General features: G+C 52.4%; 1 protein-coding gene across 5 annotated transcripts in view; it reads right to left on the bottom strand.

The window, feature by feature from the left end:
* Positions 5,147-16,484, bottom strand: part of MRRF (mitochondrial ribosome recycling factor) — an 11,776-nt gene continuing 438 nt past the window's right edge. For 2 of the 5 annotated variants that reach the window (XM_021413883.1, XM_021413884.1), the window contains exons 2-7: positions 16,048-16,229; positions 15,585-15,740; positions 14,268-14,386; positions 12,119-12,210; positions 7,306-7,465; positions 5,147-6,228 (exon numbers count right to left, since the gene is read on the bottom strand). In XM_021413883.1, coding sequence (XP_021269558.1) covers positions 6,130-6,228; positions 7,306-7,465; positions 12,119-12,210; positions 14,268-14,386; positions 15,585-15,740; positions 16,048-16,222 — 801 coding nt within the window. In that variant the 5' untranslated portion in view covers positions 16,223-16,229 and the 3' untranslated portion in view covers positions 5,147-6,129. Of the gene's footprint in view, positions 6,229-7,305; positions 7,466-10,055; positions 11,547-12,118; positions 12,211-14,267; positions 14,387-15,584; positions 15,743-16,047; positions 16,230-16,484 lie in introns of those variants that run through there. The other 3 variants (XM_021413885.1, XM_021413882.1, XM_021413886.1) reach the window with 3 other exon arrangements.

Here is a 16,484-nt window from a genome sequence, read left to right as displayed (position 1 = left end):
CCAGCCCGGCCCCCGGGGGGACCCCGCGGGCCCCTAGGGCCGCGCCCCGCTCCCCGCAGCCCTCCCTCCTCCCGTGTCCCCGGGTCCCGGGCCGCCCCGTCCCACCCCGCGTCCCAGGGGCGGTGGCACAGCTCAGGTGGCAGCACGGTGCCGCAGCTCCGCACCCCGGGGGCGGCCCGCAGCCGCCAACAGCGGAACAAATGCGGTTACCGGGCAGCATCGCCGTGCCTCCCGCCCGGCACTACTCCCAGCCCGGTGCCAGCGGGGCAGGATCGGGCCGTCAAGCTGCAGGCAGCGTGCGCGGCAGTGCCCTGCAGAGCGCCCTGGGGCAGCCGCGGGGGACGTCCCCGGGCCTGGTGGCAGTGTCCAGGCTTCTCGGGGTGGAGGGCGGCAGCCGTGTTTGGGGCTACGGGGGCTTTGCTGTCACCTCACAGAGCTGCAGAAGCCCAAAACAAAGAGCGGCCGCCCACCGCTCCGCACCGCACCGCACCGCTCCGCACCACGCAGACGTGCGCTGTGCAGCCCTCCTGCAGCACCGCCCTCCGCTTCTGCGCTCGGGTTGAGCCCTGCCCGCACCCAGCGCGGCTCCTCACGGGAGGAGCGGGGCCTCGGAACACGGCACGGGTGTGAGGGCGGCTCCGGGAAGGACCGATGTGCAGACGCGTGGGCGCTCCGCCATCGCTCCACCACGGCCGGCGGCGGAGGAAGGGGACGCGGCCTCCGCATCATCCACGTGCGCGTCGTGCCGGGCAGCGGCCGGGGGAGGAACGCAGGGACACGAGCTGCGTGCGTTCGGCCTGAGCAGCCTCGAGGAGGCCTCCAGCGGGGCCCACCCGACGGGGCTGGAGGAGCCGCCGTGCTTTCGAGGCCCTCTCCTCCCGCACCGCCGCCGCGCTCCGCCTTTGCCTCCTTCTGCTTTTCTCAGCAGCGGACGGGCACAGCTTCGCTCGCTTTACGTGCGCGGAGCCCCGTGTTGGGATCCCGCCGTGCGTGCGCGTCCCGGGCTGCCCGCGGCGCTGCGCGGGACGGCCGAGCGCTGCCGCTCCGTAGGGAGGCAGCAGAACACCGCCAATGGCAGCGCGGAGCCGGGAGGAGCGTGGAGAGGAACGCGGGGAGGCTCAGAGCAGAGCTCGGCCCCCGCTCACTGGGGCTGCTTCTTCCGGGGGCTGCAGCGGAGCTTCTCCCTGTGCCGGGGGTGGGAAAGGGACCCCGAGCCCGCGGGGTCGGCACCGCAGAGCTCCTCCTGCCCCAGCGGCGGTGGCCGTGCGGGAGCTGCCCTGGAAGCCGACAGCCGCGTGTTGGCACTGACCCCCCAGCCCTGTGCTCGGGGTCCTGCAGGTGTCTGTCCCCGGAGCTGAGCACTCCCGGGCAGGGCCGGCTCTGTGCAGCCCTGCAGGAGCTCTTTGGGTGGGGACGCGATTCGAGGGGTACATCCCTCCTGAGGCAACACGGGGCTGACAGTGGGGGAGCCAGAACCACCGCCATGCCACCTTACCCCCGTGAACACTGAGAGGATGCCACAGTGAGTGGCAGTGATGCGCTGTGGCATCGCTCTTGTTGGGAGACGCCGGGCAGCTCAGGGTCACAGCCCTCCCCGGGGCTGAGCAGGGTCTGCAGTGCCCACGCTCGGGCCCAGCCCTTCCCCAGAGCACGGTGGATGAGGGCCGAGCGCTTCCCCGGGACAGGGAGCTGACAGGCGCTGTTCGGGGGGCTACAAATCAGAGCTGAAAGGCCCCGGCTGGACAGGCTGTCTGGGAACTCGTAACCTGAGCCCCAGGAAAGAAGGACTCAGGAAAGCGCTTTCAGCAATCATATTCATCATCTTCAGCCTGGCTCATTAGGCTCGTCGAGCCCAGCTCCGCCACTGCCAACGCCTCCCGCGCGCAGATAGAGCCGCCGGCTCAGACAAATAAATGCTTCCAGCTTCCCGCTGGATGCAGCAGGTCAGGGAGCATCTGATGCCAATTACCTGCGGTGTAGGGTTCTCTCCCCGGCCCTTGCGCCCAGCTCTCCCCGTGACCGTGGGTGCCGGCCCCTGCGTGGCCCCATCGCTCTCTGCTTCCCTTGGGGCAGCCGAGGGGGAGTTTGGGGCTCCTGTCCCTCGCAGGAGGAGCAGCCCTGTGCCATCCATGTCATCCTCCCTGCTGGAAACGGGACCCGTGCAGCCACGTGGCCTCGATGAGTGCAGCTGTGAAATGGGCACAGCCGTGCTCGCACAGTGGCTCTTCAGGGGCACCGCACGCTTCCCCCGCTCCAGGCGGGATGTCCCTAATTGCCCCAAAGGTCGGTGTCCCCGCACCGGGGCCACGTGTCAGAGGGACCCCGGGCAGGACGCAGTCACTCAGCATCAACGCCGGGGGCCAGGAAATTGCAGCGGACACAAACCTAAATACACCGCGCGTCGCCCCCAGGTAATCAGGGCTCAGGCAGATTCCGGCTGACAGCTTAAATGCTTTAATTCTTCGGACACTGCATTTCAAGGGGGTCCTGTGTGCCATGAGCTTCTCCCTTCGAGCTGGAGGTTTGTCTGTAATTGGAGGCATGTTCCGTTCCCCTGAAACTAGCCAGGTCCCCGCTGGAGGAGGGGGCTGCGGGAAGGCAGCAATTTCCCTTATGGAATTATTTACCTGATTAGAGAGTTTATTTTATCAAAATTGCTTCAGAATGGGGCCACTCAGCGTGTCCAGCGCGGGGAGCTCCCTGGTGGGGCCGGCGGCCTGGAGACAGGTAATTTGTGTGCTTAATGGGACTAATCCGCCAGCAATTACACCAATAGATTTCACGGCTGCAAAGTGCTCTGTTCCCATCAATTAAAAATCTGTTAAGAAGATTAGCGCAAAAAGGTATCAAAAGAAACCCAAGAGCTTCTTTCCTCACCGGCCCCCAAACGCGTGTGTGGGAGTGCCGCACTGCTCACGGGAGCGCCGAGATTATTCCTTAGAGGTGAGGGCTCCGCAGCCAAAGGAACAGTTTTCCCTGTCTTTCCTACCAAGAGGTCCTTTATGTTTAATTACAGTTTGTTTAAATTAGCCCTGATTGTTAGCATGGAGCGCGGGTTTAAATATATTTCAAAGGCATTGTTCTGTGCCATTCGGGGCAGCGGGGCTGCCCAGACAGCACGTGTCCGGGGCAGGTGTCCCATGTGGGGCTGCCCCTGGGGCCGAGCACCCTCCGGCCGCGCTGACCCCATTGGGGGTCTGCCCGCCAAGTCCTGGGCTGCAGTGGGTGTCCCTGGCATGCCATGTGCCCCTGTCCCCACCATGCCCTGTTCCCACCGGAGCTGTCCCAGGCAGCACCCGCTGCATCGCTCATGTGCCAACAGCATCGCCGCAGCCCAGCGCTGCCCACAGCCCCTGCCCACTGCCAGACCCGCAGCAAAACAAAAGCGCATTCCCGGCAGCTGAAGGTGCCATTTTCACGGCTTGGCTGAGCAAGGAAGTATTTTTTTGATCTCTTAAAATCCCGAATATTATCTGACAGTTTATCTTGTTTCTCGCATCCGTGTCTTTGCAGCAACGCCAGCTCATTTACATGTGTATTGCGCCTGCCTCCACGGGTGCTGAGGTCAATTGAAACTCAAGAAAAGAGGAGAAATTTATGCAAAACTGTTGATTGCATTTGTATGTAATGAAATCATCCAATATTCATCTGACTATAGACTCTAATCTGAAAGGAGAAGTGAAGGACATAAGAGTCACTGGAAAGCAATAATGAGCTTCTGTAGTGATTAAAAAAGCACTTGAGCTTTCTGAAAATCCAGCCAGAAATCGTGTCTAATCAACACGGAATATAGGAGGCAGAGATTACATTGATACATTTTGCAAAGCTCACTGCTGAAAATGTATGCGAGCTGTAAACTCTGACATGCCATCCATGCTCTGTTTTATACAAATCCGGGAGGCACACAATCAGAGCCCGGGCTCGTCCCTGGCACAAAGCAATCTTGGTGTCTCTGCTCGATGACTCATAAGGAGCGCAATCACATCTATTTTGAAGAGCAGTGTTGTTTTTTAACTGTGTTGAGAGCTTCCAGCTTCCTCCGAGTTTTTCCAGCCGCTCGCTCCCGCTCCAGTTCCCCTCCACAGCTCTCGGCCGCGCTGTCGGCAGGAGCTCACCCCGCTCTCCTGGTGCTGCCATCCCCAGCTCCGGTGCCTGCGGTGGCTGCTGGGCCGCATGGGAGGGGTGACACCTCCGGCAGCCCCGCAGAGCCCAGCGGGCAGGGACAGGGGGAGCCCGATGGGTGCCCAATGGGCGGCACTTGGCTCCCAGCACCCAGCTCAAGGGGTCTGGCCGCATCCCTCCTCGTGCCCCACCGCCCTGTGAGCCCCCGGGCCGCTTCCTGCCGCTGCACCCGCTCCCCTTGGTGGCCAAAGCAGCGTCACTGAAATCAGAGCTGCGTCACAGCCGTGTTTTCTGGCTGTGGCCTCTTTTCCTCCTGGGTTGTTTGGCGCAGCTGGAGCTCCTTCTCCACCCTCCAATAGCATCAGCTGCAGCTTATCAGCTCTGGGTGCAGCCCAGGCTTCAGCTAACTGAGGGCTTCCTGCTGATGCTGCTGCAGGAAGCATTTGCCTTTTATTTCTACTCTCCTCTGCTGGCGTGGTTGGATCAGGGCTGGCAGCCTGCAGGCCCTGTGGAGCAGCAGCAGCAGCAGCAGCAGAGCAGGTTCGGCAGGAGCACCCGGAGCCAGCTCATGTGGGCACAGTAAGTGCTGTGTCCTTTCCCCAGGGTGCTGGCTGCCTGCGCTGTGGCTGATGTGTGCCAGGCTGCACTCTGCCATGTGTGTGGTTGGTGCCATGGTGGTCCTGTGTGGCTGGAAGGTTCCAGGGCTGCAGCTGCTGCTTTTGTCCCTGTCCTGCTGTATGAGGGCAGGTGTGGTTGCCGTGTGCTATTCCCTTGGTGCTGGGGGCAGGGGCAGCTACTGGGTGCTGTGGGGGCTGTGTCCCCTGCCCTGTGTAGATACTTGAGGAATTCCTCCCTTCAATGAGAAGCCCCTGTGATGCCCTCCAGGCGTGCCCTGCACAGGTACAGGGAAGCCCTTCAGCCCTTGGCTGCTGCTAGGATGCAGAGGCTGCAACAGCGAAAAAGCCGAGTTGATAAATGTCAAAAGAAATACAGTAATCAGCTGAAAGCAATTTACTGAGCCATGTAACCGCCCTGGGCTCGCCATTTTCCTTTATTCATTTATCATGGTAACTGCTTTGGCCAAAATACACAAAGCAGAGAAATTGTTGACATGTGGGGCCCTAGCAGAGCAAATCCTTCATCCTTGCCCCCCCCTCCCCACTACACACAAACTTTTTGGGAGTTGTTTATTTAAGGACTGCAGAGCACTTGGTGCTCTTTGAACCCAGCTGCTCTGGGCGCGGGGCTGTGGTGCTGGCCACCACCTTCCTTCTCCCTAGCCGTTGCCTGAGGCTGTTTGCTGCTGTTGGGAAGTACCTGCTGGTAACCAAGGGCTGAGCTGGGGTACATGCTCAGGACCCCGTTCTGCTTCCCTCTCCTTTCCCCTGGAACGTGCCACCAGCAGCACACGTGGGCAGATGATGGCTTTGCAAAGCTCCCAGGCGGACTTGGACTTTATTTTGAGCAAGGATAAATGACAAGGATCGCACCAGGACAGTGTTGGGTTTCTCCTCCACGTTGTGCTTTCTTCCACTAGCATAGGCTGAGAGAGTTGTTAGAAACAACGGAGCTGGGCTGTGCAGTGGCCTGCAGCCTGCCAAGGGTGGGACCTGCAGGAAATGGACGGTGAGGCAGTCACGCATCTGGAGGCTTGAGCTTCAACTCTTGCTGAACAGATACCTGAAGCAGAGGGCAGCGTTACCTCCTAGGTCACAGCTTCTGCTGTGGGAATCCTTTTAGTAGCCTCCTATTCTCCTTAATGTTTTATTTTTAATCTTACTTCACCCAATCCTGTTGCCGCTTAAATGAAGAACAGCAGAGATTTCCGTCCCTCCCTCCAGTACAATCTGGAATCAGAAATCCCAGCAGCCAGGGGATTCCAGTGCCCAGGTCTGGGAGAGCGGCCTCTGCCCATCACCTGAGGCTGCCTGGCTGCAGGCGGGAATGGCAGCGGGTACGGGGCAGTCTGTTCTTGCTGGAGGGGGAGTGTGTCCACATGGGGGGTGATTATCCAAGCAGCTCCTTGGTCTTCGCTGCCAGCAGCTTGTCCATCTCTGCTGCAGCGCTGTCTGCCATTTGCTGGATCTGCAGCGACATAGCACAAGTCTGAGTCTTTTAAGTCTATTTTCCTTATGCAAGAAATTTCTTGTAAAAAGAACTAAGCGGCTATCGTTGAAGCTGTGCCCAGTGATTAGGTCCTTTGATAACAAGGGATGGATGTGGCAAGCATGTGAGCAGTACCAAAATGTGCATGTGTGTATTTGGGGAGCGATGGGCGCACATGCAGACCGAGGTTGGAGCCTCTGGGGCTTTTGTGCACTGCTTCCACAGTCTGATTAAGATGCACTCAATTCTCAAGTATATGAGCATGTGACCTTTCCTCATGCTGAAAAATTTGGGTGCAGGTGAAAGTTAGACGTGAGATGCTACCTCCACAACTGCAGAAAACCATCTGCCTGCTGTGGGACAACCACCTCCCAGCAGGATTCGGTTACGATAGCTCGGCCATTTTTCCTGCTTGCAGAAATGCTCTGTGTACCAACGTTTATTTTTGTGAGCGCACAGAGAATGGTTCTGAAGCATTTGCAAGGTACCTAACTTCAGCTGTTAATAAACAAACGGCTAAAAGTCACGGCCTGCCTTCAGAGGCATCAGTTCAGCTGAACACTCAGCTTGTGCCTGAGTTTATGCCCAAGTAATTGACTTTAGTGACATCTGCTCTTACAGAATTAGGCATGTGCTTAAGTATTTTCCTGAATCAGAGCCAAAAACTCCTAATGGAGAGAATCTTACTAGCCCTTTCATTAACAACAAACTGGAGCAATCCTTATTAGCACCAGCTGTTTAGTGATGTCCAGGCTCTGTGTAAGGCGTGAGCAGCTTTGCTCCCCATCAGCTGTGTTGTTTAACATTCCCCTGCACTACGAAAGCTTTTGAGGAAAATTTTGTTTTCCTGTTTCAGTTTACAACTGTTCATACCATAAATTTGGCTTTGAGATTTAAGCCCCAAATCTCACAAAGAAACAGCAAACACAGCAGCCGTTGCCTGCTCCAAAAAGTCAGCCCCGAGCCACCTCATTTCTCAGTGCTGGAGTTCTGTCTGTCAGCTGTGGGAAAAATGCTCAGGTGTGTGCTCACCCCACTGAGCCAACAACTGCCACACGCTGCAAGGAAGAAAATTACCTGCTTTTCTAGCAGCCAGATGGTGTCTTCAGACACTTTGCTCTTGGACTTCTTCACCTGGTTGACACTTTTGCTTCGCACCTTTCTCAAGGCTTCTTTGGATTTGTTGGTGGACTGCTTGGCAAGCTTGGCCAGGCTCTCCCTGTGCTCTCTGGTTACCCTATCAGTGAGGAGGAGAAAAAAAAAAAAGAACAATGTAATGTGTAGCACAGCCAGATGGATTTCCTGTGGTGGGCAGGCCCCCACGCAGCACCCCGTGGGCTGTGCTCAGCCGGTGCTGCTCTGTCACTGCTCGCAGAGTGCTTTCATCCCACTTTGGTCACCCTGAGCTGCTCAGCTGCCTCTGTGCAGCATCTGCCACGGCAACACGTCTCCGCACTGACGGCCTCCAGCCTCGAATGGAAAGTTCCTAGCACAGCCCGAGCTGAAGGGCTTGGACTGAGCACGCTTGTTCCGTGGTTGTCACTGCCGTCCCTGAAAGTCATGCTGAAGTGTTTAATGTCTTCTTCTTTTCTGCTGCCAAAGCATCTGGGGAAAAAGGGAAAATCCAGCTCCACACCCAGGATGCAGAGCTGAGAAGTGCGAGTTTCCTGCAAAGCTGTGAGGTTAGCTCCGTCCACCCCTGACACTCAGCATGGTCTTCCTGCAACTACCAGAGGTTGAGTTCTGTACCTGGAAGCTACGGAACTTCAATTTCACTCAACCTTACCGTGACCAGGCGTTTCCACTGACAGCACGTGGAACACCCCATGTAACAAGAAGACGGCACTACCAATAGCTCTGGAGTGAGCGGCTCATACAGAAGGCACAGAGGACATCGGCTGCAGCTTGCCCTGTGCGGTGCCGGTCACTGCTGGGAGCAAATCCCCAACTCTTCATCCCAAATGGAAACCACTGTGCAGCAGAAGCCTGAACACAACACAGGGTGAGCCAATACGTCATCTCAGCTCCGGTAATGCTCCAGCACCTACAGGTGACTGCTGTCAGCATCAACTGTTGGGGCTCAACAACAATATTTTAACTATTTTTGTGGCTATTGCAGTCCCCACGTTACAGTGAGAATGCAAAACATAGCACACTCGCTGGCAAGCAAGCACTTGTCCGCTCACAGAAGATATTGCAAAATAAACATTTCACATGGGATACTTAGAAATTGGCTGCAATGGCCCGAGTGAGTGGAACACCGAGGCCAAGCCTCTTCCTGCAGAGAGCTGAGGAAGTGCGGGGAGAGGGCTCCCCAGCAGCGCTCAGTGTGGGCTGTGGGAGCTGAGCCTTGTGTGGTGCTCCCTCGGTGCCCTCCTGCAGCAGATGTTTGCAGAGGCACTGACTGTTCCTGAGCACCGCCACTTACTTCTACCTCAAGACAGAGGGGAATCGGCTTTCCAGAACTGATCAGCAATGACAGGAATTTCATATCCCTAGGAGAGTTGAGAGACCCAGTGCAGAGGCCTGGCACAACCCCTGCCAGGGGACACACGGGGGGCAGTGTCCGGTGCTGCTGTGGGGCCACTGCTCAGCACGGGCTGCAGCCGGGACCTGGATGCCTGATTGGAAGTGAGCGAGGTTACTCGCAGTTTCCTGTGCATCCCAGCATCGATGCCTTTAGGGCTTCTCTTGTTCAGAATCCCAAGCCAGAGGTCCTGCGGCACAGCTCACAAACAGAGGTCCGCAGGAGGTCAGATTCTCAGGCAGTATTTTGGGAGGGGGCAGGGAAAGAGATCCCTGTGTGCTGAGCTGGGAGGAGGGAGCTGGAGCTCGGCCCTCCTGCTGGGTGGTGAGGAGAGCTGCTCGGCGGGGTCTGCCCCAGCTGGGGCCGAGGCGCAGCTCGCCTTCACCTCCCCACTTATACTCAGCTCTGGCAGATTGCGCTGAGGGTATCGCTCGCCTGCTTGGGGCTGCTGAGCCTTTAAGGAAATGTTTTTGTTTACGTAGGGCTGCCAGATTTCCTATGCTTCTTGGCATGGGGTCACAGCTTTCATGCCTCCTTGTCTGTCTTTATTAACACCAATTCCTTTTTATCACTGCGCAGCGCCGCAGAGTTTCTCAGTGGGTTTTACGTTCCACCCAGACCGTATGTAAATTCTCAGCAATGCTACCAACAGTGCCAGAAACGGACACTTCTTCAGTTCGATGCTGTTTCTGGTTAAGGAATCTATCAACACAAGCCAGGCCCTTGGTTTCTCAGCACAGTTGCTTAATCCTGCCCCCAGACCTGGGACCTGAAGCAGTCTTGAAATGTGTTTGCTTTTCTGTCTAGTAACTGCTGCAGCTGCCCCCTCTTTGGAGCCAAACTGTGAAGCAGACACGGGGAAGGGCTGCCCGCCCGCAGCAGGGATAAGGACAAGGCCCCAGGAGCGGTGCTGCCTCTGCAGGTACAGAGCAGCGGGCTCAAACCCTGCCGTGTGCCCAGGGCCGTCCCGTGGTGCTGCACACAGCACAGCGCGCTGAGCACACAGCGGTGCCTGCAGAGCCGTGCACTGCCCCACGGTAACATCTCCTCTTTTTCTGCCCCAACCAGCAACCGGTGGTTGAAGCACTGCGGCGCTTGGATGCTCCTTTCCCAGCATATGGCATGAGCACACCCGCAGTGAAAACAATGCAGGCCACGTCTGATCTCCAACACAACGCGTTTTTGCGGGTAAGAATAATTTCTGTATCTCAAACGCTAGGAATTTCCTGCGAACGAGGGGGATCAGTTAAAGGAAAGTAGGCTCAACTAGATACTCTGCATGCATAATTGCAGATAAACATAGGGTGCAAAATATATTATTCAACGAGAAGCGTGAAAGAGACTTATTATGATGAGTGATCTGGAGCAACGCAGCTCAGCTTTGTGCTTTTTTTTCCTCTAAATGAGATTTCTCGAGTCCTTTCTCCTCACTGTAGGTATCTTCGTGTATTTCTTAAAGGGCAAAGGAAAAAAAAAGCTCACAATGAGTCATTAAACTTTCAAATGAGTCATCTGGCTTTCAGTAAAGCATGTGTAAAAATATTACTAATTTACAAACAATATCCAGCGTAACACAATGGGTCCAAAAAAGATGGATCTAAAAATGAGGCAATACCATAAAAGACACAAGGTCAGGTCAAACTCGGCCACGAGATCGACCAATACAAGTGTTCCCATGGCTGGTTTTCTTTTCTTTTCTTTTTTTTTTTTCTTTTTTAAACCCTCAGAGAATATTTTTTCTACAAACAAATATTGCCTATGCAGTGCTAGCAACACAAACAGGCGAATGCCTCTGGGAGCAGAGGGGATCCTAGCAGGAAGCAGAAGTAAACACCAACACAACCCGTGTGTTTTTAAAACCGTTGCATGTTTTAACTGCGATGCAAAACCTAAACTAATAAACACTGACAAGCAAACATTTCTAAATGTTCAGTTGAAATGATCTCAAGCACCGATGTGTGCAGGGCAAAAAACGATGCATGTGGGTCCACCTGATAAGTCCGACTGAAAAGTGGCTTTAAAGAGCAGGGGAAGATCACCTAGGTTTGATTTCAATTTTAACGTGCTTCCCCTCCTGAAGAAATCTGTTTCTGCAGGAGCACTATTGTCCCTTGATTTCTGATTCGTTTGCTTGTTTTGCGCACCTGCCATCATTTTAGCAATTTCAGTGCATTTGTCTGTTCCGAATTTTTTGTAAATGTATTTAGAGATTTGAGAAAATGAAACGCTTTAGAAAAATCAGAAAAAAGCAATTCAGGGACGTAAAGGGTAATCTCTTCCAGAACTTGGTCATTTTTCTCCCCTTTGCATTAGAAGGTTTTAGAGATGGAAACTGTTTGTCTTGTCTGTAAGTGATGAAACCCTGAACAATTCCGTTGTCTTACTGGAGAGGAGCCCGTGAGGGCAGAACTGCAGGGCACGTTGTCCAAACTGCAAATGAATTGAACGTGGGGCACTGGGGTGCCAGGAGGCCAGGGGGAATGGGAGCGAGAGCAGCATCAGTTCCTCTCCAGAGAAACAGGCAGCTCATGAGACAGATCCTCTTGGGAAAAGAAGATCTGCTTTTGATCCTCAACACCACAAAAGAAAGTGACAGAATGTACGTGTTTGTAGGAAAAACAGTATTTTTTTTTTTTTTTAAAGATTGGGATTTGTAGTTTCGGAGTTTCCTCCCCTGCAATTCATATTCAAGGATGACCCAAGTGCCCATTAACAATCAAACCACTGCGCAGCAAACCGGGAGCCTCAGCAATTATGAAGATAATGGTGCCCTCCTCCTCTGCCTCCTCTCCTGAGGGATGGGGGAAGGGCAGAGAGCACAGGGGAAACAGAAAATCAGCAAATAGAATGATAATGTCATTCCCTTCACCGACAGCAACAGAAAGCTGCAATTAGACTTTTCTGATCAAAATGCTAGATAAAAATCAAGAGAATTTTCTAAAGCAGATCTAAAGCATGAGAAATAACTCGGTTCATCCTTACTTAGAAGTCACCGCTGTGCAACGCGGCACGCGGGGTCTGTGTGCACGCAGCGCACGATGCCCTTCGTGGCAGTTGTCTGCAGTACCCCAGGGTCGGATGACACCCGTGGTGGCCTCACACCTCTGCATCTCAGAGTGTTTTGAGGGCTCCATCACTGCCAGTTCTGAGCACCCACAGGATTCATGGATTTACCTTGCCCCACCCAAATGTGCTCAGAGCAGAGCTGCGGCCTCTGTCTGCATGCCAGCATGCTGTGTGATGCAGAACGAGCAGAGGTGCTGGGCACGGAGCTGCTCCAGGGAGCTGGCTCCACATGGGGCTCAGCCCCGCTGCATTATCTTGCATAATGATGAACTTGGGGAACCATGGACAGATACTCACTTAGGAACTGGCACCCGAATTAGTGTCCCATCCACTTCTGGGTTCAGGTTCATTCCGCTCTCCCTTATAGCCTTCATAGCTGCAGCTGTGCTCTGTAAAACAGATCAAAAGGTAAAGAGAATTAGGAAATAATCATTCCCATATGCCAGAACTCTGTCAATAGTTGGCAATCCATCTCCACAGAACATGGAAACATTTACTTCTGTTACCAGTAAGATCAGGAAGTTACATTGGTGTGGAGAGCTTTGATCAAACTGAATGGGGAAACTATGGCTGCACTCAGTGTCGGGGTAGCGAGGGTACCAAGGGGGGAGAGGGGAAGGGAAGCAACAACAGAAAACTGTTTTGCTTCTTTGAAACTATGTGAATGGTTTGAGGCAATGCAGAGCGAAACCACAGTAAATTCCCAAGGCATGGCCTGACTGTGGTGAAGGAGATGAAAGATTCTCAGCATTTAAAAATTCCAGTTGAATGTTTTCCACTAGAAATCACACAGTACCCATTTAGAAACGTTAACTAACTTAACCACTTCAGCACTACAACGTAATCACATTACATCACGGCAGTAGCAGTTGGCTGAGAAGCAGAGCCTGTGCCCAGCTCCGTGTTTATTTTACAGCCTATTACTTAGGATTAACTTTTCAAAACTCCATCACAGCTGGCTGACACTGCTCTGCTTGAAAGGTGAGGTGCGCAGGTTTGCCTGCTAATTGCAAAGTGATTAAAATGCTTCCCCCCCATCTTAGAGCACTGCTGTACCTTCATGGTGTCAAATGTTATGGTTAAATCATAGTTCTGCTGAGAACTCCAACAGAGCTCTGCCAATTTGTTTCATTCTCTGATGCTGACAACAACAAGACTGGGCTGGTCTGCGTTCCTTTGGCACTAGCATGGCATTTCCCACAAGGAGCATGGCTAGTTCTGTTGTTCTTTCCTATTGTTAACTTGAGCTCCAGGCTACTGCAGTAGATCACGCTTACAAAGTTCAGCTTTTATCAACTAGGGCACAAACTAAAGCTCTGCGTATTTGTTTAGGCCTTCAGTGTGAGAGATTGCTGAATTAAATTCATGCTTTGGCAGTGTTTTGTGAAACACAACTGCACCACTCGGAAACAAAAGGAGCAGAGAAAATATGGTAAAGGTGTTTTCAGCGTGTTAGGACTGTCTATGTGTTATTCCAAGCACAGAACTTGCTTTGTAGGAAGAAAATGCTCAGTAAAAGCTGTATCGTAAATCCCCTTTTATAATTATTTTCTATCCTTGACTCTATAGGGATTGGCATTTGCTTTCCAGTGCTAGGAAGTATTGGTGATATGCTGTAAGTAATCACATCAAGTAAAAGTGTGTGTAGCGTTATCAAGGAGTTCAATCTGCCCATGAAACAGTTCTAGTATAAAACAATAGCACTGACAGAAATAGCTCCAGCTCCAGTTCAGATGAACAGTCCTTTGGCTTGGGAAGCAAACACAGGCAATACGTAGGCAATCTGACTCCATTTCTCGTGTGCACATTTCTCAGCCTGCCCTCCTGCCTGGACACAGGTGAAGTCACAGTACAGCTTTTCCAGCTCTCTCAGTTGTGGCACTCAGTGCACTCGCTGATGGGGGCCTTCATTCTTCCAAGTCATTCCACATGCTGGGTATGCTTTAGGAAACACTTAGGCATCAAGTGCCTTACGCTGACCTCCTCTGAGTCTTTGCCGACTTAATTAACTGGGGAAAGCCTTTGCAAAATAAATAGTGATAAGCTTTGGCAAACCTCCAGATCTGGAGCGGGATGAGCAGCCCTAACCTCGTGCTGACTGCTCGTATCTGCATGCACCACCCTGGTCAATGCACAGGAGCCCAGCACAGGGCCCTGCTCCTGTCAGCCTTGGCCCAGCCTTGTCCTGGCCTGATGGGCAGTGTGTATCTCCTGTCTGACCACAGTGCACGTGGCAGATGCTCTGCTCCAGACTGAAGAGCCACTCATGCCATGCGGTGTGAGCAAAACTCAGCTTGTGTCAGACAAGGAGCAACAGTGCCATCCAAGCTCTTAGCCCCTGTCCAGTGTGACTGCTTTTATCTACCTGTTTCTTTGCTCGGTATCAACGTGTTTGTTCCCGTGGTAAGTACCTCCCCTTGCCATGCCTCCAGTAGCACGACCTTACCTCTGGAAAATTGGTCATGTTCACTACAACGAGCTGAGGGGACTTCTGTGAGATCTGCCCCAGCTGGTTCAGCGGAAACTTCCCATCTTTTGTCGTGACAATGATGTGGTCAAGGGCCCCTCGAAAGAACCAAACACATGGGAATTTCAGCACAACACTGCAGTTTGGGATGATGCTGTAGTACAAGTACAATGTCTCATTTTCCCTCCGTTGTGCAAAATACAAAAGAAAAAAATGATGTGTCTTTTCAGCCCTCAGGTGCTGTTTGTGTTTATGCATCCCTCATGGTATTTGCAAGATAAATATTTCAACATTAGGGCACAAAAACATGAAAACAAAACTTTTGTTTCTGCTACTAGAATAGGGAAACTAAACAAAGATTGTGAAGAATTAAGAGGAAATAATTATTTTTTAATACTTAGAATTTAAAGAAGATCAAGATGTTATTATAAAAGTCAAGAAAACTACTGTCTTGAACTTAGCAGTGTTCCCTTAAACCCCTCACTTTTTTCCAGGTCCCAAGAGGAGGTGCTATCTACTACTTAACTTAAAGTATTCTGTTTCTCCCTGAGCTACTCTTAATCTGCACTCTCATTTCTGCTGCAAAATGTTAACAGGCTGAAAGGCACATGGGACAGGAGGTACTTTATCAGTGCAGTTAAAAAAAATACCTATGGCTAAAATAAATAGTTAAGAGACTGAGCTACATGTTCCAGCTCTACAAAAGACTGCAGTGCCCCTGCCACAGCTGGAGTGGTGAATGATTCAAATTTGGTCGTTGTTTAATATTACACTTTATCCCTGAAACTTGATACTACTTAAAAATACATATGTTTGGAGTGTTATAGTAACTGTAGCTTAGTCAAACATATTCATGATCCTTCCTGAAAAACACAATTCACTTGGTGAATAAAGCTTGTAAAGGTCAGTAATCACAAAGATGCATAGCAAAAAAAGTTTGTACATGTCAGACACCAGTCTGATGGCAATTTCCAAAAGGCTAATTTAATGGCAATTGGATTTTTCCTGCCCTACTGCACCATTAGCTGACAACCTGCTTCTTCATCACATCTGCAAACAGTTCAGTTAGACACTTTTGACATCTCCCACTTAGAAAAACTATTTCCAGGAAGCTATTAACAAAAATGGATTCTTCCTGGTCAAGCTCAGGGTGAAGAGAGCCTTTAGTTAGAGATGTCAAGGTTCTAGTAATTGGGTGCCCAGTGTATAACTCAATAAAAAGAAAATCAATTTTGGAAAAAAAACCAACAACCCTTAGTTACAGGCAGCAGAGCACTGTACAAGAAATGTACCAACCTTGTGAGGTTCTGACATTGAGATTTCTGTTGAAATCTTCTTTCAGAGCTTCTACCACTGCCTGCATGTCCGCGCTCGTTTCCTCCAAATTGATAATATCTTCAACCAAGGCAGCACTGATGTTCACTTTGGCTTGTGTCTGTCCTTTACCTTTAGCTGCACATTACACATAGAATTAATTTCAGTTTCTCACAATACTCAATTATTGCATTAGAAAATAGAAAGAAGATATTACAACTGCTGTTAGATTCAGAGTTGAGTCTAAGATAAACAGTTATTCTTCAATGAGTAAATAACCCAGCACATAAACCAAACTAGATGTGAAGGTTGTGCTGTGTGCACCAACTCTAGCTCAGACTGCGACGATTGCCACGTACTGCCCTGGTGCAACAGCAGCTCCCTGAGATCGGTATCTGGCATCACATACAGGGGTTGCAAACACTGCTGGAGGCTGCTGCTTTACCTTTTTTGGTAGCCAGCGGCCTGGCCAGCAGCAGCGGGTGGGCGCAGTGCCTGCAGCCATCCAGGAGCAGCAGCGTGCAGCGTGCAGGGGGCTGTGGCAGCTGCCTCGCCACTGTGAGCGAAGAGCAATGAAGGAGGGAGTGCAGATGCCTAAAGCATCGTAACGCCATAGCCATCGGTTACCTGCAAAGGGAAGAAGTAGGGGGGGGGTCAGTGTCTTAGAAGGAAAAGGCTTCAAGCCTGAGGCGTGTGTGTCAGTGCGCGTGCCAGCAGTCCAGCACTGCAGGGCCGGTTATGCACACCAGCTAAGCAGAAACTTGGATTTCCACCACTCTAGATTGGAGGCTCCAAAGTCCTCGTGCTCCCCTTGATCAGCAGTACTGCCCTGTGGCTGGCTCCAGCCGCGAGCGCTGCTCTGCGCCCCAGGCCCGCAGGGGA

The sequence above is a fragment of the Numida meleagris genome, chromosome 16 (assembly GCF_002078875.1).
Source record: "Numida meleagris isolate 19003 breed g44 Domestic line chromosome 16, NumMel1.0, whole genome shotgun sequence".
NCBI classification, from domain to species: Eukaryota; Metazoa; Chordata; class Aves; order Galliformes; family Numididae; genus Numida; species Numida meleagris.
This window is presented reverse-complemented; position numbering and strand designations above follow the sequence as displayed.